The sequence below is a fragment of the Salmo salar genome, chromosome 06 (assembly GCF_965601325.2).
Source record: "Salmo salar chromosome 06, fSalSal1, whole genome shotgun sequence".
Lineage (NCBI taxonomy): Eukaryota > Metazoa > Chordata > Actinopteri > Salmoniformes > Salmonidae > Salmo > Salmo salar.
The window spans coordinates 36,056,344-36,080,421 of record NC_138296.1 but is presented as its reverse complement, the minus strand read 5'-3'; the positions used below and the strand labels follow the sequence as shown (position 1 = coordinate 36,080,421).

General features: G+C 43.4%; 1 protein-coding gene across 1 annotated transcript in view; it reads left to right on the top strand.

The window, feature by feature from the left end:
* Positions 1–1,218: 1,218 nt before the first annotated feature.
* The window catches only part of LOC106607062 (netrin-1), a 44,382-nt gene continuing 21,522 nt past the window's right edge, over positions 1,219–24,078 (top strand). Inside the window, exons 1-2 of the mRNA XM_014203636.3 lie at positions 1,219–1,506; positions 1,835–2,879. Coding sequence (XP_014059111.3) covers positions 1,865–2,879 — 1,015 coding nt within the window. The 5' untranslated portion in view covers positions 1,219–1,506; positions 1,835–1,864. The remainder of the gene's footprint in view (positions 1,507–1,834; positions 2,880–24,078) is intronic.

The window sequence follows — 24,078 nt, the reverse complement described above, 5'->3', positions numbered from 1 at the left end:
ACAGTAGATAAGACCCCTCTGTTACCTTGCCAACTAAGGAACTGGCAGTGGATCAAACCATTGTGAGGCAAAGGGTGGGGGGGTCGCAATCTTTTGAAACTTAAAAATGCGCTATTAAGTGTCTATAATCAGCACAATTGCTTTCATTACGTATTATTAATATTATTTAAATTACATAGTTATGTTTCAGTGATATATTGGGGGGGACAAATCATATTTTTCCCAGGATGGGGGGGTCGTGTCCCCCCGTCCCCCCCGGGATTTCCGCCCCTGAACTAGATGGCGTACCGCTTTTCTCAGATTTGACTTTTCATAGATTTGAATTTACGCAAAAGGTTAGGATAATTAACGTAGCAGGTTAGGATCATTAGGTTAAGGTTAGGAAAAGGGTAAGGTTAGCTAAAAAAAAATATTTGACAAAAGTTATAATCCTTCTAGCCATGACCACATATCTGCGGTGCTGCTTGTGGCGACATCATTTCGCTGAGTCTACCTTTAATGTTTTAATGTCTGAAAGAATTTGACACACAACTTTTTCAATATGGGAAAATGTGTGGAACATTTAAAGGAATGTGACATTGGTTTGCTGTTTGCTCATTATTTTCCATTTTCCCAATCAAGCGTTTACTGAGCTTCAGAGTAGCCAACAAACGCGGGGACAGTCAGCAGTAATATCTCAAGGATAGACTACCATGAGTTCCTTTCTCGTAACAGTACTTCCCGCCACCGCACGATGTCGCTGCTTGCTTGTAATTTCCTGAAGTTTGGCGGGACTTCTATCGTTAAATTTGAGGCAAATCTCATTCCAACGTATCCTACAGAAGCACTTCAATAATACGGCTAAGGCTGAGATGAAACCTGTTGGATTGGCACTTTTGTGAGATTCAATGTAAACGTTTTTTTGTATTATTATTTATCAGTTATACCTGCATCTGCTATCCTGTTGTGGCACAGGTGGTAATTTGAGAAGAACACTGAAGTTAGTCATTGGTCCTGCCAGCTATGTGATCTTTGAATAATTCAAATAATAAGAAAAAACAAACTAATATCATTGTTGTTTTAATAAGATGATGTAATAAGCTGAATACAAACATATTTCAAATACATTTGAGTTGAGATATATTTATAATTTATTGTTACACACCAGTGGATGTCGTTGTTCTCTCTTTTAGCTCTGCGAGCATCTCCGTATGACCTCAAGCGCTGCTGGATAACAGGGTCTCACTTCTCTGTTCAAACAGTGAGAGCGTCAGAAAGGGAATGGGACAGACAAGAGACAGAGGTAGACAGAGGTGTGACTGAGTGGAAGACAGAGTCAGGGAAGCTAATAGCGAGCTGTTCCTTCCAATTTATGTCTAGAAACCCAGAGAAAGCCAAACTAGCGGTATATTTTCGTGCGTAAAAAGAGAGTAGGCTGCCCTCTAAATTCTTAAGTTTTACAACACTTCTCTTCCAGGCTGAACAGTTATTCGGAGGTAGTGTCCTCTGTGGAGTTTTCTTTGTCTCGTAAGATGATTTCATTCACATACATGTGCATGACTGTTTGTGTTTCATCTGTTTGTGTGGAGAACAAAACACAGAAATGTACATATGCTATTGATTTAATATTAACATGTGTGAAAATTCTGCTTGTTTGTCTTCACCATGGATACTTTCAGATGTAGGCTAAATAGCATTTAAATATAGTTGTTCACACACACACACACACACACACACACACATATATATATATTATAGGCTAATAATTGTGTAATGCATGACATGATAATGTTCCTCTAAATCTATGTAACAAACATCTTAAATATGTCTCTCTTTTTCTACGACTACATTTCAGCGCAAGTGACACTAAAGAGCACGGATTACAATGATACGGATTTTAGAGGTTTGGGTCACCTCGGTGGCCATTTCTCTGCTGGTTAAGGGGGCTCTTGGAGGTTATGGGATGAGTATGTTTGCTGCCCAGTCGTCCCCTCCAGACCCATGCTATGATGAGAACGGCAACCCCCGGAGGTGCATCCCAGATTTCGTGAACTCTGCTTTCGGGAAGGACGTGCGCGTCTCCAGCACCTGTGGAACCCCGGCCTCAAGGTACTGCGTCGTCACCGAGAAGGGAGAGGAGAGGACTAGGGATTGCCACACCTGCGATTCAGGGGACCCAAAGAAAACTCATCCACCTGCGTATTTAACTGATCTCAACAACCCTCATAACCTCACCTGCTGGCAGTCAGAAAACTATGTCCAGTATCCTCAGAACGTCACGCTCACTTTGTCCTTGGGTAAAAAATTTGAGGTCACCTATGTGAGCTCGCAGTTCTGTTCACCCCGACCCGAATCTATGGCTATCTTTAAATCCATGGACTATGGCAAATCCTGGGTTCCTTTCCAATTCTACTCTACCCAGTGTAAGAAGATGTATACCAAGCAGAATAAGGCTGTAATTACCAAGCAGAACGAACAAGAGGCGATTTGCACAGACTCTCACACGGACATGCACCCGCTGACAGGTGGGCTCATTGCGTTCAGCACCTTGGATGGCAGACCCTCGGCGCACGACTTCGACAACTCTCCCGTGCTGCAGGACTGGGTGACAGCCACCGACATCAAGGTTACGTTCAGCCGACTGCACACGTTTGGGGATGAGAACGAGGACGACTCGGAGCTGGCTAGAGATTCCTACTTTTACGCGGTATCAGACCTGCAGGTTGGCGGGCGGTGCAAGTGCAACGGTCACGCTTCAAAGTGCGTAAAAGATAGGGAAGGAAACCTGGTATGCGAGTGCAAGCACAACACCGCGGGGCCGGAGTGTGACAGGTGCAAACCTTTCCATTATGACCGTCCTTGGCAGCGCGCAACCGCAAGAGAGGCAAACGAATGTGTTGGTAAGTCAACTATTTACCTTTATAACCCAAAGCTTTGCGCTATAACGTATTTTTTCGAGATTTAAATGTACTTTCTAAATTGCAAGACTCATAATGATCTAAAGTATTTTGTGTGATTGCCCATGTTTCTTATAATGCCTAGAAAAACGCATTTTACGCATAGTCTAACGCAGACCTGATTTGTTCATTATTCCGTTTCTTAAATTCAATTTAAGCATCTCACATTGATCCAATATGAATTAGGCTTTGTAAACCACCGATTGTTTTTGGCTAATTAGTTTTATTTAAATCGTTTAATTGTGTCAAATAAAACTAATGCACCGTGCGTTCGTAAATTACACCAGTAAATGAATTACCCTGTTCAAATATGCCCTATTTGATAACGAATCAAAATGGCAAAACCACAGTAATTATGAGGAGGGGATTTTATTCAGGTATATCAACCAATTTGAAAAAGTCCGCATCATTTATATCAAATGTTGTAGCCTATAACCAACTTATTGTGTTAATGTAAAAATAAATATTTAATTGAATGCTTTGAATTTAATAAAGTGAGGCCTGGTCCGTGTTCCAAACTTTGTTTTTATAACTCAAACGACCATACAAAAATGTAATGGCATAGTTAGTTTAATTTACAAACAGTTACCCACATAAAACCAAACGCTGATTAGCTACACATTGCAATGATTTATGCAAAACGTATTTAAAAAAAAATTTAACCACAATGTGTTGGCCTAATTACATTTTTAAAAACGTTGTTTTATGATATAATATGTTACACTCATATCAAAATGCACTGTAATACTCATCAACTTTTGACTAGCCTTGGATTAATTAACATTTAAATCACTGAATTAATGAACTTCATCCTCCTTTAAAAATAATGGACAATTTTCAATTCATAAATTGAATAGTATTTCATCTCATGAATTGACTGAGTTGACACCAACCATGACAATGACATGTTTGGATTGTTTAGAACAACACATCATAGATAAAGGTATGTAACTACATAAGTCATTGGAGAGTAAAATTGTTAGATATTGATATAAAAAAATGGAAATACCCCCCCCCCCCCCCAAAAAAAAAAAAAAAAAAAAAAAGATCATATGTAAATACATTTATAAACAGGGCCTCTTGGCATACTATCCATTTTGGAGGACATGAAAAACACATGATTACTGTTTAGTCTAAATGCTTTAACTAGGTTTATATTTTACTCTCAGAAATAATCCCTGAAAGAAAAGGCAGGAAATTATTTCTCCAAAGGAAGTGCGGGTGCCCAAGTGCGTAACTGCATTTTGAGCAGCGTTTCCGATTGTAGTAGCAGTTCAATAGGAAGGAAACATTGTCGCTGCAGAGATAGACCGCAGAGGCATGTTGTGTTTCCGTAAGCAGGTGCTTTTACCAGATTGGATGGGCGATTAAGGTGGTTTTATTGACATTTTTGGCACATAGAGAATAAACTGTCACTTTGGGCCAAGTCAACTACTCAGAAAGGGACAAAACATGAGGTACTTTGAAACCAGAGCTAAGTTTAATTCCATCAGTAGAGTATATTTTTCAACAGATCTGGGTGCTTGTATCAACAGTACCACACAGCATATAAACAGTACCACACAGAACGAACCTCATCTACAGTGAACCAAAACCTGGAAAAGAAACAAGTTCTGACACTGCCATGGTTTGTTCAATGACACAGAACAAGTGAACAAGTTGTTCCCCTTGCCCTCTGCATTTTGCCTGTGCAGGGCCAGCATGTCAGTGTGTTTTACTGAAACAAAAGGTTGTCACTTGTGGCATCCATCATGCTGTCAGAATGAGGCCCCTTTCACCACCTCACTTTCTATGTCAGCAGTGTCATTAGATAAAGTGTCAGAACAGGCAGAATAAGCATGCAGTCCAAGGGAAGGGAATAATAAGGGTTGCTTGACACCTTGTTGTGTAGAATGGGCGAGGGAGGCTGTTATTCACTGGGATACAGCCCAGCTCAGTGGTCTGGCTAAAGTGGCTCAGAATGGCTGCTGCTAAGGATCTTTCTGGGATTCCGGTTGGCCTCTGACTTTGAGTACTATCAGAAAGACAGAGAGAGAGGTTGAAAGACAGAGAGAGAAGTGGAGAGACAGAGAGATGGAGAGACACAAAGAGAGGTGGAGAGAGAGAAGTGGAGAGAGAGAGAGAGAGAGAGACAGAAGTGCAGAGACATAGAGAGAGAGAAAAGTGGAGAGACATAGAGAGATAGGTGGAGAGAGAGAGAGAGAGGTGGAGAGACAGAGAGAGGTGGAGAGACAGAGAGGTGGAGAGAGAAAGAAGTGGAGAGACAGAGAGAAGTGGAGAGACCGAAAGAGAGATGGAGAGACAGAGAGAGATGGAGAGACACAGAGAGAGGTAGAGAGAGAGAAAGTTGAGAGAGAGAAGTGTAAAGACAGAGAGAGAGATAGAAAGACAGATAGTGATGGAGAGACAGAGAGATGAAGAGAGAGAGGTATAAAGAGAGAAGTGGAGAGAAAGAGAGAGATGTGGATATGGGAGAGTCGTTGGCTACACTGCAGGTGCTGCACTGGGGAAGTAAAACAATATCCATTTCCCATGGCTTTGCATGCAGGGAAGCCATCATATTTAGTGGAAATGCATTCTTATTGGCAGCCGTTACCCCCTCATTGCATTCCCATCCAATGATGTGGCATGCAAAGCAAGTTAGTTAATTTAAACCAAATTCAAATCTTCCTGATTGGATTTGCCTTTCATTTTGCATCTTAGATGCTATGACAAAATACATCTCCATGATCAGCTTCATCTGTTGCCACCACACCCCCAATGGCCAGTGATTGGTTTATCATTGAAGAGATAAATGGAGATAAATACACACAGAGAATTGGCTCCTCCCCTGACCATCAGATTTTCTCTTCCAGAAGAGGCACATCTCTTAAATTCATCACAGCTGCTTTGTATTCCAACCATGCACAGTGTAGCATTGACCCTTTCACGTCAGACCTCCTCTCCTCACTTCGTTGACTGATGGGGTGTGAAGGAAACTGTGGGAAAGACTTGCCTGCCAAGTGGCTTTTGAGGCAAGTTGAAAATGGTAGCCTTAGTCACTCATACGTGTAATTTTGCACTTGTTCAATTTGAACTTTGTTTTGAACAGAGGTTAAATGCAACGCTATTATTTCATTGAGATGGGGCCTTGACCTTACCAGGCTTTTACAGTTGTGGAGCATTTGTGCATCCAAGCATAGTTATTGATTTCATGTTCTCCTCTTTAATGTATGTTATAGGCTTTTGGCCCACTGATGTAGAGGGAGAGTTTGAAAGTTCCTGCCAAGGCCTGGTAATTCAGCATGGCCTTGTTTTCTCTCTGAGCTGGGATTCTCTGGCAGAGGGGTAGTATCAGTCACTTGCCACTGGCTCCTCCGCCATGTTTGACCTGTTGCCTTACACAGATCTCTGCATGTGTCCAACCCCCCTAAACGATCAACATAACAAAGAGCCTGTCACAAAGAACCAGAGAGAGAAAGCAATTGAAAAGTAAATGTCCAACCCCCTGGTTTATAGTACATATTACAGGAAAGGACAAAAGTGAATTTACATGTAGATTGAAATAGGATACAAACAATGCATGTCATGCACCTGTGTTCCCTTTCTGACAAACCTATGAAACAGCCACACTCTCTCGTAAGATTCTTTTTTCCCTCTAATTGTTATCAGTATGTTTTGTACACTGTTGAAAGTATTTGGCAGCTATCGGACAGAAACAGAAGTCATTCTTGGTTTGGACTGACATGTCTACCACCTACAGGGATGTTGAATTGGATGTGATTATATCAATATCCCACAGGCTCTCCTCCCGGGAGGTCCAGCACATACTTGTGTTGGACTAACACTAAAAATAGCGTCAAAGTATGCTGAATCTTTATGTGAGCTCTTAAATCACCCTGAAAGCCCACTGGATTGCGTTCACTATGTCTCAAAGGAAACAGTTTAGAGAGAGCATTTTAAAAGTAGAAGTTCATGTTCTACTGCAGAGGTTGTTCAGCCAAAAGACCCTGTTATAGAACAGAGCTTTGTTTAAACTGTGATATCTCTGGTTGAGCTATCCCACCTGTTTGGTAAAAAGTGAAGAGGAGACAGGCTCCAACAAATCCCAGACCTCTGCTTTGACCCCATGTTGACGAGGCCTTCACTACGTGTGCAGCAGCTCAGTGAGTCTCTCTGCAGGCCTGTTCTTTCTCCATGTGGCTGACTAGGACCATTGACATTGTTTCTGCTGACTCCAGTCCTGCTGTCTTCCCCTGGGCTGCCAGTCTGGGTCGAGGCCGCGGCTGCCCACCATCTGGGTCTCATTCCGCTTCCTTTGTAGCCCATGTGACAGGAAAAAGAACTTCTTGAAAAGATGATGTCATAGATGTTCTTGTAGAGGAACTCTTCGGCCCCAAGCAGCCATCATCTACTGCCAGGGGTTTGGTCCATCTGGATTTGGTGACATGTTTGTAGGTTTTGATTTTTCAAGTTATTCATCCCTATTTTGAATAGTTTTATATGATTGTTATTTCTATTATGTTAATAACCTTTATTTGATCTGTTTTAACAAATATTTTGTTGGTTAAAGAATGTAGCATATTAAGTGAAAGTATATTGGAGCAAATAACCACTGAAATGCTTTCACTTTATTGAGTTACTTGTTTTGTATGGATAGTTACTTGTTTTGTATGGATAGTTACTTGTTTTGTATGGATAGTTACTTGTTTTGTATGGATAGTTACTTGTTTTGTATGGATAGTTACTTGTTTTGTATGGATAGTTACTTGTTTTCATAGAATACAGTGTATATTCGTGAACACAGCTATCAAAGAAAGGTCTCATGGGCTGAAAGAATGCACCATTCAATTATGGGTACCAAGCAACAGGAAATTTGCCATGCAGACCTAAAAATGAATCTCTGTAAAATAAATGTTTTTTGAATGAAAGAGAAAAATAACCAATAAAAGAAAACACAAAAATGAAAACAAGTACATGCAGCAGGAGAGCTTTTTGAGCAGTTAATCAGAAGCAGGTGGGTTGCAGCCAGGTCAGTATTGGGAGTCTCTCACAGACAGATGAAAACTCAGACACCTTTAAACACCCCACTGGGAACAGAAGGTCAGTTAGACTGCACTTAGACTAAAATCATATCGTTAGGCCCATGTGAAACCATGAGTATGGAGCACAGTGCCAGGAGGGAAATGTGTACATTGTTTGGCCTCTGTGATTCTTTAAGGAAAAATTATGCTATGCACATTTGTAGAGACACTTACTGTATATAAAAAAAACGTCAAATTTGCAGTCTTAAGAAAATGAAAGAATCTGCGGTCAATATCAGGAGTTCTAAAAGTCCACACGATGAACCTCTATGCTAACAAGGTAATGAATAGCAGTACATTTGGGCTGTTACTCATTCCAATCATCCCCAGACTAATTCTGTTCTGTAACTGAAGTGGAAACTACAGTGTATCTCCATATGATGGGCCTGCAGGACAGTCTTTTTGGCACATCAGCCTGTGTGGCTGTGGTGAGCTGGGAGGTTTCACTGTATACAGAGAGACTAAAAAACAAAGACGTATATTTTTGAGATCTCAGAATCCAAGCTCTGGTGGAATCCAGTGTCCTCTGGGCAAATGCTTCATGTTTTGGGGGATTTTGTTTTGTTGAGCTTATAATTCAAGACAGACATGAACGTAGAGCCAATGAGGCTTTACTCTGGCTTTTAAGACAATAGAGAAAATATTCTATGGCTATGTTGTGGACGGCGGTTTGGAGAGGTGGCCCTCAACATTTGGAAGGAAATGTTAGCTTTGGTTTATGATTCCTTTTCTCTTGACTCTGACGTCAGAGGACCATGAGGGGTCATTTCACACTGCTTCAGCGTGTCAGAGGACCATGAGGGTCATTTCACACTGCTTCAGCGTGTCAGAGGACCATGAGGGGTCCTTTCACACTGCTTCAGCGTGTCAGAGGACCATGAGGGGTCCTTTCACACTGCTTCAGCGTGTCAGAGGACCATGAGGGGTCATTTCACACTGCTTCAGCGTGTCAGAGGACCATGAGGGTCATTTCACACTGCTTCAGCGTGTCAGAGGACCATGAGGGTCATTTCACACTGCTTCAGCGTGTCAGAGGACCATGAGGGGTCCTTTCACACTGCTTCAGCGTGTCAGAGGACCATGAGGGGTCCTTTCACACTGCTTCAGCGTGTCAGAGGACCATGAGGGGTCCTTTCACACTGCTTCAGCGTGTCAGAGGACATTCAGATCCAGTCGCTGTTAATCTGGGTGGGCACCCTCATCTCTTCAGGTCCTGAAACAGTCAATGCATTGTCTAGTGTTACTAACACATGATAACTGCTGACAAGTGTTGCATTATACATATCACAGGTCATATTATGAATGCTTGAGGTGCTGTATCACAAGCCAAGAGGAAATTGTAGAGACTGTATAATTCAGAGATCTCACAGTGAAAACGGAGACAGGTGGCTCTGGCAACTAAATGGAACAGCCGCACACGTTGCTAATCTGTGACCTCATTGTCTCTATGGGGTAACAATGCTGAGGTACATTAGTGATGCTGGGGGGTGGCTTAAATAAATACAGGCTTAAATATACAAGGGTTCTCAATGGTCAACAGAGGAGAGGGAGCACACAGGTAGAGCTGGGAGCCTGTCTACCATACATCCATCCTGTGTTGGCATATAAACTGTCCCCCAGAATAAAATCTGTAGTCTTGTAATTCCAAAGTAGAGAACAGGGGGATGTGGAGGATGGAGAGGGATTAAATAGTGTTACACTGGTTGCTAGATGGTATTATATTCTAGTGTCTGAAGAGAAGCCAAGGAAGAGATTGCCACTTCTGTCAAAACAAGCAAATAAGCAATATTTATATCTGTTGATAACCGTGTGTGATGGAATGAATGTGTATTCGTTTATCTGTGTGTGTTGTTTAGGTGTATCTGTTGACATAGGCATGGGAACCTGATGTGTGTGTGTGTGTTTGCGTGTTTAACCTACATGGGTTTAACCTCCGCCACCCTCTGCCCGCCTGGGCTGCCACGGCAGCGGCGACAGGACCACCTAGTTTGAGTGTGAGCGCATGGAGCCCCTACGCGGCGCTGGAGCTGGGGAGTCTGGGAATGATTAATGGCCCAATGAAATGACACGCTCCGCGCACCACCACTCAGCTACATACCCCCCCACCAGCTCCCCCACTGTACTGCCACCCAACACAGCCAGTACTGGGACGTTACCACCCCCTGCCCACACACGCACACACACACTTCCCTGTGAAATGGCATGGCTGGTTATCGCAATTACCCTATTACCTCAGCATTGTGAAACTCCCAGTAGAAGCCGCGCTAACGCCTCTTGGCTGATGCCATCCTCTCTGCTGTTATGTGGATACAGGGCCTTTTAAACTAAATGACAAAAACAACAAATGGCAACTAGCTCTATTATGGCTGAACGAAGGCTTGACTCATTAGAATCTGAGACTGTCAGCAGGAGGCTTTTCGTTTTCACCATGTGGTTTGCGTCAGAGCTAAGGAGTTTTCCAGCAACTGTTGCTTTTACACCAACAAACTGGACCAACAAGTCGAAGTAAAAATGTTTGACTGATCCATACTGTTGCATTTTAGTGCTGTATCAACACTCAAATAATTTCAGCTGGAAAACGTATCTTCAGATACAGCAAAGCTCGTATAGCTTCTAATTGTAAAACTTATCTCTGTTCAGTTCACATGTGCAGACTTCAGCGACTCTTCTCGTCCTCCTCATTAAAAACCACTTCTCTCCAGATCGACTTCAGCGACTCTTCTCGTCCTCCTCATTAAAAACCACTTCTCTCCAGAACAACTTCAGCGACTCTTCTCGTCCTCCTCATTAAAAACCACTTCTCTCCAGATCGACTTCAGCGACTCTTCTCGTCCTCCTCATTAAAAAACACTTCTCTCCAGATCGACTTCAGCGACTCTTCTTGTCCTCCTCATTGAAAACCACTTCTCAGAAGAACTTCAGCGACTCTTCTCGTCCTCCTCATTAAAAACCACTTCTCTCCAGAACGACCTCTTCTCGTCCTCCTCATTGAAAACCACTTTTCAGAACGACTTCAGCGACCTCCTCATTACGTTTACATTTTAGTAATTTAGCAGACGCTCTTATCCAGAGCGACTTACAGTAGTGAATGCATACATTTCATTTCATGCATTTTTTTTTTGTACTAGCCCCCCATGGGAATCAAACCCACAACCCTGGCATTGCACACACCATGCTGGCATTGCAAACACCATGCTATACCAACTGAGCCACAGGGAAGACATTAAAAAACACTTCTCTCCAGAACGACTTCAGCAACCTCTTCTCGTCCTCCTCATTAAAAAACACTTCTCTCCAGATCGACTTCAGCAACTCTTCTCGTCCTCCTCATTAAAAACCACTTCTCAGAACAACTTCAGCGACTCTTCTCGTCCTCCTCATTAAAAAACACTTCTCTCCAGAACGACTTCAGCAACCTCTTCTCGTCCTCCTCATTAAAAACCACTTCTCAGAACAACTTCAGCGACTCTTCTCGTCCTCCTCATTAAAAACCACTTCTCTCCAGATCAACTTCAGCGACTCTTCTCGTCCTCCTCATTAAAAACCACTTCTCAGAACAACTTCAGCGACTCTTCTCGTCCTCCTCATTAAAAAACACTTCTCTCCAGAACGACTTCAGCGACTCTTCTCGTCCTCCTCAACCACTTCTCTCCAGAACAACTTCAGCGACTCTTCTCGTCCTCCTCATTAAAAAACACTTCTCTCCAGAACAACTTCAGCGACTTTTCTCGTCCTCTTCATTAAAAAACACTTCTCAGAATGACTTCAGCGACTCTTCTCATCCTCCTCATTAAAAGCCACTTCTCTCCAGAACATTGTAAAACAAACAGCAGACCCAATCACCGCCGTGATAAGGAAATGGAGTTGTTCCCACTTTTATTTATTTGTCCAAATAACTTCTGCTTGGGCCTATCCAAGGGTCTTCAGTACTTTTAAATTGATTTCAGTCACCCCCGACACAACATGTCTTTCTCCCATACCCCAGTGACCAACCAATTCCTTTCTCCGAATAAGGAACCACTTAGTGGATTTAGGGGGAAATCCAGGGGGATAAATAACAGTAGGATATAATCAGTAGGGCTTGAGGACAATGGCTACCAGACCCCCCTCCTTCCCCACAGAACTGTAAATATCCCAGGGTTCCATCTGCTGCAAGAAGTAAAAACCTGGGGATTCATCAATCACACTCCTCCTCCTCCTCCTCCTGCTGTGGTGCTGTGCAGTGGTGGTTCTAGACCATTTCAACTGGGGGGGCCAAGCTGGGGCCAGTTGTACTGTTAGAGGGGCCAGTTACATTAGACGTTATTGTTGTCATATTGTTTTCTTCACTGCATTGCAGGCATTAGCAGGCAAAAGACCATGTTCATAATCATCATCGTTGCCACTGTCTAATAACGGATGTAAAAAAAGAACGATAGCAAAAATGAGTTATGTAAAAATGATTTCATACTCCACATTTAGGGGGGCCACAAGGGGGTCCAAAATTGTTGTCACAGGGGCACTGGGGGCACATTTCCTCAACACGTATCAAACCCAAAATGGTGGACTTGACCCATCCCATCAACAGATGGAGAAGTTTCAAAGGAGACATGACCATTTCAATGACCTTACAGGTCACAGCAACTTCCAGGCCACAACCTCAGTGTCCATGTTCAAATCACAATGAAAACAGTAAATAAAACAGTGGCCAGTAGGTTCAGAAGGGTTTCCACTCCGTATCTCAGGGAATTGCATAAATTACACTAAACCCTTAAAGTTAACATGTCATATATACACTGCATTCCAGTTTAAATTACCCCCACAAAGATCATTAACAAGCCCTGGTTGACTTTTAAGCTTATTTTATTGTTTCATTCTAGGTTTGGCTTCTCACCGAAGAGCAGTTTCTTTAATGACGCTAAGTTTGTCTTGGTCTCCAATCACTCACAACTGACAGAAAAACCAACATAACAAGCCTGTAGCACATAGTGTTACAATGAAACACATATTGGAACTGTCTGATCTGAATAAGTCATTGTGAAAAGCCAGACAGTTCTGTGATATCTTGTCTGGAGAGAAGTTGATAATTCTGACCTAAGTGAAAGTGACAGAAATGACAGACATCAATGTGATGTAAGTCTATGTGAAATGTATTGGATTCAACTGTATCTGACAGTGATTGGAACCAGACGGTTCAAACGTACAGGTTAGATTGGTGTATTTTCTATCTGGCTCAGGACGTAGTTACGGTAGGTTCATTGGGTTCCCTAAGATAACAAAACGTTGGCGTGCAGAAGGAGGAACCCTGCCTTTTCCTCTCCAGCCCAATTCCATCTCCTGAAAGCCACCTAGCAACCAGAACAAACTTTGGGACTTTAGTGAAATTAGTATGAAATAACACAACTCACAATGACTTCTCAGTGTTTCCACGAAAACAATCATTAACAATTATTCCATAACATTTTCTTTTCTCTTACCAGAATGGAACTGCTCAGTCCCTTTTCCCAAGGCAAGCTGGGAAAAGAGCTAAAACATTTCCTCATTTATCTCACATTATGAGCTTTCCACCTGTTTTGATTAATAGAGAAAGCTTAACAAGCCACTAAACGGAAAGCCTCCAACAACACTGGGATAAGGACCTTTAATGATCCTCTGATTATTGAGAAATAAAATGGCTGGCCTGACACATTTGAAAACATAAAACATATTTGAGGGAGATTTTAACATCGGGAGTTTGCGTGGTTAGAAATGAGCCCATGGAGAAAAGGGGAGAAAAGCCCAATAAACATGTCAGGGTTACGATGGATCATCGTTTATGATTTACAGCACAGCGGATTTCTACTCGCTCGCTCTCCACCACAGGGGAGACAGTGTGGAGGGCGCGTGTAGCAGAACGCTAAAAAAATGCTCCCCGCGCTGTGGGGAGGATTGGACAGTGGGCCCACCGCACCGCAGCCCCCCAAAGTCCCAGAGTGCCCATGGCAGGAGATGTTCACTGCAAGCTTTCTAGTATATCTCCTCTGATCTGGAGACTGAATGAATGAGAGACTCCCCTCTGACCACACACTTCACCACACCAGAGCCTGTTTACATTCTGATCGCTGACACCTCCAGCCTCAGGACATGGAATAAGAAGAAGAAGAAGAAAGGTGAAAGGGACCTATAAGCCAGGATATGACAGAGGCTGTGTGTAGATGTTGTGTTCATGGATGTGCAGAATTAATTAATCTCCTGATCTTCATTGGCTGTTGTGGACCTTCTTTGCCTCTCTTCTTTGCCCCCCTCTATGTCATGCCCACCTCACCACCAACTGAAGTTATTTTCACGCCCAGTAAATTACACTGACGAAAGGTCCCCACTGTGGAGCTGCTGCATTCCAATAAAGCAGCGTGGAGGCTTGTTAACATCCACCAAGGACAGGGAAATCTTGGGGGGAGGAATGGAAGGCAATGAAGGATGATGACATCTGCACCAGGAGAGGGTCGCTCCCTGGACCATGACCGCATGGATCTCAGAAGGAAAGTCTCAGAGATGAGATGAGGAGTGGATGAGCTATAATGCCGCACATCTGTTGAACTGCCTGTCTAACACCTCAGTACATTATGTGACTGACTTGTGACCTCTGTTCACTAATATATATATATATATATTTATTGTTTGTGCTGCGTTAGGGCTGGTGTAGTGGATGTTGCTATACACATTTGGAGTAAGTCAAGAAGAACTTGAGCCGTACCTCTCATCAACTGACCATTGTGAAAGTTCAAGAAGAGTGTAAACTTTGCTTATTGAGCTAAGTAAGCAAAGGATTTTACATCACCTCTCTCATAAACTCAAAGAAATAAACCTGGGGAAGGAAAGGAACAGCCTCCCCTGTCACTTGGTTTCTTTACTTACACACTGGACGCCTTCCCTGTGACTCAGTTGGTAGAGCATGGTGTTTGCAACGCCAGCATGGTGTGTGCAACGCCAGGGTTGTGGGTTCGATTCCCACGGGGGGCCAGTACAAAAAATTAAAATAAAAAAAAATGCATGAAATGGAAATGTATGTATTCACTACTGTAAGTTGCTCTGGATAAGAGCGTCTGCTAAATGACTAAAATGTAAATGTGATGTAATACAGTACAGTTATGAAAATAAACACCTACGCAGACAAAATATAGACAAATAAACCAGAAATTAAGAAGTTGTTCATAAGATGATTACATCACCTATATTTTACCTTTATTTAACTAGGCAAGTCAGTTAAGAACAAATTCTTATTTACACTGACGGTCTACCCCGGCCAAACCCTTACCCAGACGATGCTAGGCCAATTGTGCACCGCCCTATGGGACTCCCAATCACACCCGGTTGCGATACAGCCTGGAATCGAACCAAGGTCTGTAGTGACGCCTCTAGCACTGAGATGCAGTGCCTTAGACCGCTGCGCCAGCACTGAGGTATATTTCATGCTGGCGTGTTTCCTCACCGGTGTTGTACAGTACATACGCTAAAGCGGAAATGCTCCCCAGACGACCCGTCAAACCGACATCCCCCCCCCCCCCCCCCCCCATATACACTTGTTTATTTTCTTCCACCGCCCGGCAGCTCATGACACCACAGGATGCTCTGCCATTAGCATGTCAGCCTGAAACTTTAATTGGAAATGTTATAGTCCAATGTTTTCTCACATTGACCGTCCAGGCAGCAGCGGAGTTCACATAAGACACAATTACCCTTAGTGCGGCCGCTAACGTCTAATCCACACGCTAAGTCTTAGTGACCTTTATCATTCATAAGTAGCTCCCCGGAGGTGATGAGGACTCCTGACTGTGGGGACCTGGAGAGCTTAAATAGATCGTGACTCATTCAGACCAGAGGCCATGAGAACAGGTCTGTGGATTTGGAGAGTAGCAGTTTGATTGGGCTCTGTTTGATAGCGAGTTAATTTCCACTGAGGTGATCTCCTGCCTGCTCTCGTCCTGTTCCCAGTCCTGTGCAGACAGGATAAATGGACTGAGATATGCTGCTCATTATATATTATTATTCACAAGACACGGTGTATTATCATTGGCACCACAACTAGTTGTTGAGGGGAGGGAGCAGAGCTCTCTGGCTATTACTGATTGCACAATTATACAATTTTGCTGTTCCATAGTGTCAGGTCTTTTTTCTTGTTGTTAAGGGTTGTGATACAGAGCAGTCTCTGTGGGTTCATGTGTAGGTGATGTGTGGTTCCACTTGAGCTATTCTAAAAGGACAAGGCGACATACCATACAGTAGCTATGCCTTTTTAACTGATAACACGAGCAAAGGAGTACTTGGGAAAGATGGCTAACACAAACATTGTCATTGAGATCAACAATGGTTTTTGAGAGGCTTCCAATGAACTCTCAGACAACATGGATCCAACCCGAACTTCTCCATGGTTATGACATCTTGTGTGCAGTAGACTGGCATCGTTTAGGCCAATTAACAACTGGTTTTGACAGTAGCACCAGTCACCACCCATCAAACTGGATGGAACTCCGCTAATGTTACATTAGATTAGCTAATGTTATGCTCAGAACAGGAGAACCACGGTTTAATTCTGCCTTCGTTCTTAGAGCATGGCTTGGCCTGACATTGGGTGGCTGTTTTTGTTGAGACGCCACGTGCCTGGTCGCCAGGCAACCGCTCTGTTTTACGAGGAGTTACTCACACAAAAGCAGGGGAGGCCTGATTGCTCAGCTAATTGATCTCCGCCAGAGATCACAGAGCTGCGCTCGTAAAAAGAGAGCGCTCCCCATGACATCACTGCGTAGCGAGGCGGAGGGGAGATGCCTTCCCAGACTGCCTCTGTGTGAGAGAGAGCCCACAGGGAGAGAGGGGAAGGGTGTCCCACTGAGATGGGGAGCAGGGAGAGAACACACACACTGCTATTAAACCTGTGTTAGTAGTGGGAAATGGGAGCCCATTAGGGAGGCTTTGTTGTTGCTAAACACGGCCACAGGGGTTGGTGGCGTAAAGGAGATCCTATTAGTCCTCAGGCACACAGTGCTGCTCAGGCCAAAGGGCCTTTATAAAGGAGTTATCTGGAACATAGAAATTACCAGGGCAAAGGGCCTTTATAAAGGAGTTATCTGGAACATAGAAATGACCAGGGCAAAGGGCCTTTATAAAGGAGTTATCTGGAACATAGAAATTACCAGGGCAAAGGGCCTTTATAAAGGAGTATTTTGGATCATAGAAATTACCAAGCCAAAGGGCCATTATAAAGGAGTTTTCTGGAACATAGAAATTACCAGGCCAAAGGGCCTTTATAAAGGAGTTTTCTGGAACATAGAAATTACCAGGCCAAAGGGCCTTTATAAAGGAGTTTTCTGGAACATAGAAATTACCAGGGCAAAGGGCCTTTATAAAGGAGTTTTCTGGAACATAGAAATTGGGGCCACTTGAGCCAGGACACATAGGACAAGTGTTTTTCAGACTTTCAGTAAAACACAATGTACAGTCATTTAGAGTGCAAGTTCTCATTATGGTACACTATCTTAGTCAGGGTCTGTCATGGTGTTATACACATTAAACATTTGTGTTGTACTATACCTCAAAGTTTTGGCAGTCTGAATCTTTTCATTACCATGTAGCGGCTCCTGAAGTTTACGTTTACCTTCAGTAGCAGGTCTTTAACATTCTTCGTGTTGTATTCTCTCGGCAAGAGTGATAGCTTAAAGCTGGAAGGTTATCTTTGGGAGTTTTCCCTATAAGCTTACACTCTGACTTGGTATAAGGCAAGCAGTTACTGATAAAATCAGCATTTACCTTCATGAAGACTAAAATGGGCTAAGCGTATTGACCCATGCATTGACCTTTGACATAAGAGGATGCTTGGGTCCTTGGGTTGAATGGAAAAGCATCAGAATCAAACACCATTTCATAACACAGAAATCCATTTCATTAGCCTGGCTTATCTCTTCCATCTTCCATCTCAGGGCACAAAGTGCACTCTTGTGTGGTTTGGCAGGTCTTCAAAGGTTAAAGGTGAGCTGAGGGATTTATCATCATGTCTCACTCAGTGCTGTCATGGTAACCAAGCACAAGCCATAGCCCCCCAGGGATTAGACATGTTGCCACTAATTGGCCATTCTAATGACTTTAGTTTGATTACATCTCTGTAGTAAAATCAGGCCACCTGGGCTCATCTGCTTCCATCATCTCTACCCTTTAAGCCAACCATGTCAAAGTGTGAAAAATAACTGTGTTGGTCAATATGCAGTATTTCCAGGAACTGTCCAGAAACTGTCACTGTGGCAGACCCTCTTGTCCAGTTCTTCCATGTTCTTCATGGATGAGCAATATTTCCATCAATGCCTGTGTGCATTCCTTCTAGAAGAGAGAGCTACTGAATGCCCAGTGTCAGTGGTATGGTGTGAGGGGCCACTAAGGGGGACAATGCAGATGTTGGGCCTTCCAGCGTAGAGAGGTCAGAGTTTCCATTCAGTTCCTATAGCTGAGGAAGGAACTGAGACAGGTGCTGCTTCCACTGCAGATGAACCCCAGCCCCAGGGTCGTTCATCACTGCATCCTGTTAAAACCTGTGTGTCTCAATAAAAACATTTGACATTTTTGTCATTTAGCAGACACTCTTATCCACAGCAACTTACAGTAGTGAATGCATACATTTCTTTTTTTTTTTCTTCTCCATACTGGTCCCCCGTGGGAAACAAACCCACAACCCTGGCGTTGCAAACACGTTGCAAACACCATGCTCTACCAACTGAGCCACACGGGACCACACATGCTGAAAGTCCACGTGTTCAAACAGTTGTCTGTCTCAACCTGTCAGCTCTGCTCAGACAGATCAAAGTCTTTATACGCTCTTTATCTGCACTCTCGCTTGTTTACTTATTCGTTAGCATTACACCGAGGTGACGGGTTGCTATGGAAGAACATCAGGGCCGTTGGCTGAATCAGTCCTCCCAATATGAGACGTTTCTATTTTTTTTTGACTGTTTCTGTCTTTTCACCCCAGCTCAAGTCATCAAAAGCATTCCGGAAACTCGTAAAATGATTCATCATCTGGATAGCTCATTCCAAAAGGCCTTTGTTGTTTTTTCTCCCTCATCAAAATAGCAGCTGCTCCAGCAATGTGCAATCGAAACATTTATTGTAGGAAAATGTTGAGTATGTCTGGGGCATGAAGCTGAGAGCTTAAGGGTGACTGATCTAACGGGAGTACCCCACAGAAGACGTTCAGGGGCGTTTGTACCATTAAAGTCATGCAGTATGTATCAACAGACCAAATGCACAGTTGGATCTTAATTCAGTGACAAATCCCTTGGCCCAAAGAAATGGAGGCATATTACAAGTAGTGTTTCGAGGCATGTCTGCTGATGTATTAGAACTTCATAAGAGTAATGTAGGAGTGATTTTCAGTCGGTTGTGATGGCAACATATTGTATCATCCACTTAAAGCTATTGCTATAATTCTTAATGAGCCAAATAGTGACTTTCATGTCCCTCACGTTGATGCTGATATACTGTAATACTATAGGTTCTCATCCTTAATAAAACATAACGATTGATTCATTATGCTTTCATAAGTCAGGCATGCAATTAGTCACTTGTCATTTTTATTGATTAAGTTAAATAGTTACTTGACTTAACTATGACTTCATATATTACATTGCGATTTGGATATTTATGGGGGAATGAGTGGGAACACATTGATTTCATAAGTGCTTTATGAATGTTAATGAATACTTGTGACTCATTTTCTGAAGCTTCCCCCACACACCACGCAGGTGTTATGCAGGCATCATGTAGGCATCATGTAGGCATCATGCAGGCATCATGTAGGCATCATGTAGGCATCATGCAGGCATCATGCAGGCATCATGCAGGCATCATGCAGGCATCATGCAGGCATCATGTAGGCATCATGTAGGCATCATGCAGGCATCATGCAGGCATCATGTAGGCTGTGTAACAAGCACTTTCAATGAAAGGCCACAAGTTTATTTTTCTCTAATTTCAACTAAAACCGTTTATTGGTGTAACTTCACATGATGCCAAGATTTGTTTTACCAGCACATTGAAACAAATGCTGTTTAACAAACTGCATAGCTCATAAAATGTCCTATAAACATGTGCAAAGTATACACCTATTCTAATTGGGAAATCACTAGGTTCCTGAGGGCATGGCCAAACAAGACTTCAATAAACCAGACTTCAATAAACAAGACTTCAATCTCTGAGTCTGTAGTCTCTCACCGTTAGACCTGATGCCCAGCCACCGCACTGGGAGGTTTACAGTAACCAATGTGGTAGTTTCTCACAATTCGTCCTGATGCACAGCCACCGCACCGGGAGGTTTACAGTAACCAATGTGGGAGTCTCTCACAGTTAGACCTGATGCACAGCCACCGCACTGGGTGGTTTACAGTAACCAATGTGGTAGACACTCACAGTTAGACCTGATGCACAGCCAAACCCAGCGCTCAGAAATATCAACCTATTAAAATCAAGTGTTGTCATGGAAATACGGCATTCCTGGACAAAAGGAACACCTATGTGAGAATGCTGTTCATTGACTACAGCTCAGCAATCAAGACCATAGTGCCCACAAAGCTCATCACTAAGCTAAGGACCCTGGGACTAAACACCTCCCTCTGCAACTGGATCCTGGACTTCCTGACAGGCCGCCCCCAGGTGGTAAGGATAGGCAACAACACGTCTGCCGCGCTGATCCTCAACACTGGGGCCCCTCAGGGGTGTGTACTTAGTCCCCTCCTGTACTCCCTGTTCACCCACGATTGCGTGGCCAAACACGACTCCAACACTATAATTAAGTTTGCTGACGACACAACAGTGGTAGGCCTGATCACCGACAACGATGAGACAGCCTATAGGGAGGAGGTCAGAGAACTGGCAGTGTGGTGCCAGGACAACAAAAGGCGGGCCGAACAGGCCCCCATTAACATCAACAGGGCTGTAGTGAAGCGGGTCGAGAGTTTCAAGTCCTTGGTGTCCACATCACCAACAAACTATCATGGTCCAAACACACCAAGACAGTGGTGAAGAGGGCACGACAAAACCTATTCCCCCATAGGAGACTGAAAAGATTTGGCATGGGTCCCCAGATCCTCAAAAACTTCTACAGCTGCACCATCGAGAGCATCCTGACTGGTTGCATCACAGCCTGGTAAGGCAGCTACTCGGCATCTGACCGCAAGGAGCTACAGAGGGTAGTACGTACAGCCCAGTACATCACTGGGGCCAAGCTTCCTGCCATCCAGGATCTGTATAATAGGCGGTGTCAGAGGAAAGCCCACATTAATTATCATAGACTCCAGTCACCCAAGTCATAGACTGTTTTCTCTGCTACCACACGGCAAGCGGTACCGGAGCACCAAGTCTAGGACCAAAAGACTCCTTAATAGCTTCTACACCCAAGCCATAAGACTGCTGAACAATTCATCAAATGGCTACTGGACTACAGTGAGGGAAAAAAGTATTTGATCCCCTGCTGATTTTGTACGTTTGCCCACTGACAAAGAAATGATCAGTCTATCATTTTAATGGTAGGTTTATTTGAACAGTGAGAGACAGAATAACAACAAAACAATCCAGAAAAACGCATGTCAAAAATTTTATAAAATGATTTGTATTTTAATGAAGGAAATAAGTATTTGACCCCTCAGCAAAACATGACTTAGTACTTGGTGGCAAAACCCTTGTTGGCAATCACAGAGGTCAGACGTTTCTTGTAGTTGGCCACCAGGTTTGCACACATCTCAGGAGGGATTTTGTCCCACTCCTCTTTGCAGATCTTCTCCAAGTCATTAAGGTTTCGAGGCTGACGTTTGGCAACTCGAACATTCAGCTCCCTCCACAGATTTTCTATGGGATTAAGGTCTGGAGACTGGCTAGGCCACTCCAGGACCTTATTGCGCTTTTTCTTGAGCCACTCCTTTGTTGCCTTGGCCGTGTGTTTTGGGTCATTGTCATGCTGGAATACCCATCCACGACCCATTTTCAATGCCCTGGCTGAGGGAAGGAGGTTCTCACCCAAGATTTGACGGTACATGGCCCCGTCCATTGTCCCTTTGATGCGGTGAAGTTGTCCTGCCCCCTTAGCAGAAAAACACCCCCAAAGCATAATGTTTCATGTTTGACGGTGGGGATGGTGTTCTTGGGGTCATAGGCAGCATTCTTCCTCCTCCAAACACGGCGAGTTGAGTTGATGCCAAAGAGCTCCATTTTGGTCTCATCTGACCACAACACTTTCACCCAGTTGTCCTCTGAATCATTCAGATGTTCATTGGCCAACTCCAGACAGGCATGTATATGTGTTTTCTTGAGTAGGGGGACCTTGCGGGCGCTGCAGGATTTCAGTCCTTCACGGCATAGTGTGTTACCAATTGTTTTCTTGGTAGCTATGGTCCCAGCTGCCTTGAGATCATTGACAAGATCCTCCCGTGTAGTTCTGGGCTGATTCCTCACCGTTCTCATGATCATTGCAACTCCACGAGGTGAGATCTTGCATGGAGCCCCAGGCCGAGGGAGATTGACAGTTCTTTTGTGATTCTTCCATTTGCAAATAATCGCACCAACTGTTGTCACCTTCTCACCATGCTGCTTGGCGATGGTCTTGTAGCCCATTCCAGCCTTGTGTAGGTCTACAATCTTGTTCCTAACATCCTTGGAGAGCTCTTTGGTCTTGGCCATGGTGGAGAGTTTGGAATCGGATTGATTGATTGCTTCTGTGGACAGGTGTCTTTTATACAGGTAACAAGATGAGATTAGGAGCACTCCCTTTAAGAGTGTGCTCCTAATCTCAGCTCGTTACCTGTATAAAAGACACCTGGGAGCCAGAAATCTTTCTGATTGAGAGGTGGTCAAATACTTATTTCCCTCATTAAAATGCAAATCAATTTATAACATTTTTGACATGTGTTTTTCTGGATTTTTTTTTTGTTATTCTGTCTCTCACTGTTCAAATAAACCTACCATTAAAATTATAGACTGATCATTTCTTTGTCACTGGGCAAACGTACAAAATCAGCAGGGGATCAAATACTTTTTTCCCTCACTGTATTTACAATCACCCCCCCCTCCATTTGTTTTGTACACTGCTGCTACTCGCTGTTTATTATCTATGCATAGTCACTTCACCCCTCCCTACATGTACAAATTACTTCAACTAACCTGTACCCCGCACACTGACTCGGTACCGGTACCCCCTGTATATAGCCTCGTTATTGTTATTTTATTGTGTTACTTTTTCAAATGTTTTACTTTAGATTATTTGGTAAATATTTTCTTAACTCTTTCTTGAACTGCACTGTTGGTTAAGGGCTTGTAAGTAAGCATTTAACGGTAAAGTCTACACTTGTTGTTTTCGGCGCATGTGATAAATAAAGTTTGATTTGATTTGGATACCTCGGAGAGAATGTGACAAGTATATGAATCTGCTCAGGGGACTGATGTGTTTTTCTCAGATCACTGACAGGGTGAGGATGAGAGGCTTATTTGGCTTGGCACACATCATCCTCTCATAATATGGGCCACTATCATTATGGGCCTTCACTGACTGAGGGACTAATTGATACCGGATAAACAATAATTCACTGGAATTCCTTTCCTCTTCATCCTTGAACAAGCGCAGCATTCCTCTCAATACAAATCACACAACTTTAAAAGAGGGGTCTCAAAGGAGCATAGGGGGTTTAAAGGGTGTGTGTGTGTGTTTGTGTGTCTCAGTCACCAGATCTCAACCCAATTGAACACTTACGGGTGATTCTGGAGTGGCGCCTGAGATGCGTTTTCCACCACCGTAAACAAAACACCAAAGGATGGACTTTCTGGTGGAAGAATAGTGTAGCATCCCTCCAATAGAGTTCCAGACACTTGTAGAATATCTATCTGTTATGGCGGCTCAATGCCCTTGACACTTTATGTTGGTGTTTCCTTTATTTGGGCATTTATCTGTAGGATGTTTTCCTCTGGTTAGAACACTAAGAGCATTCCAGTCTATTTCCCATTCATAAAAAAAATCCCATTACATTTGTACTCACACGTCCACCCAAAGTTGAGATAACATCTGGGATAAGAAGGCGGTAAAGAGCAAGGGGGGAGAG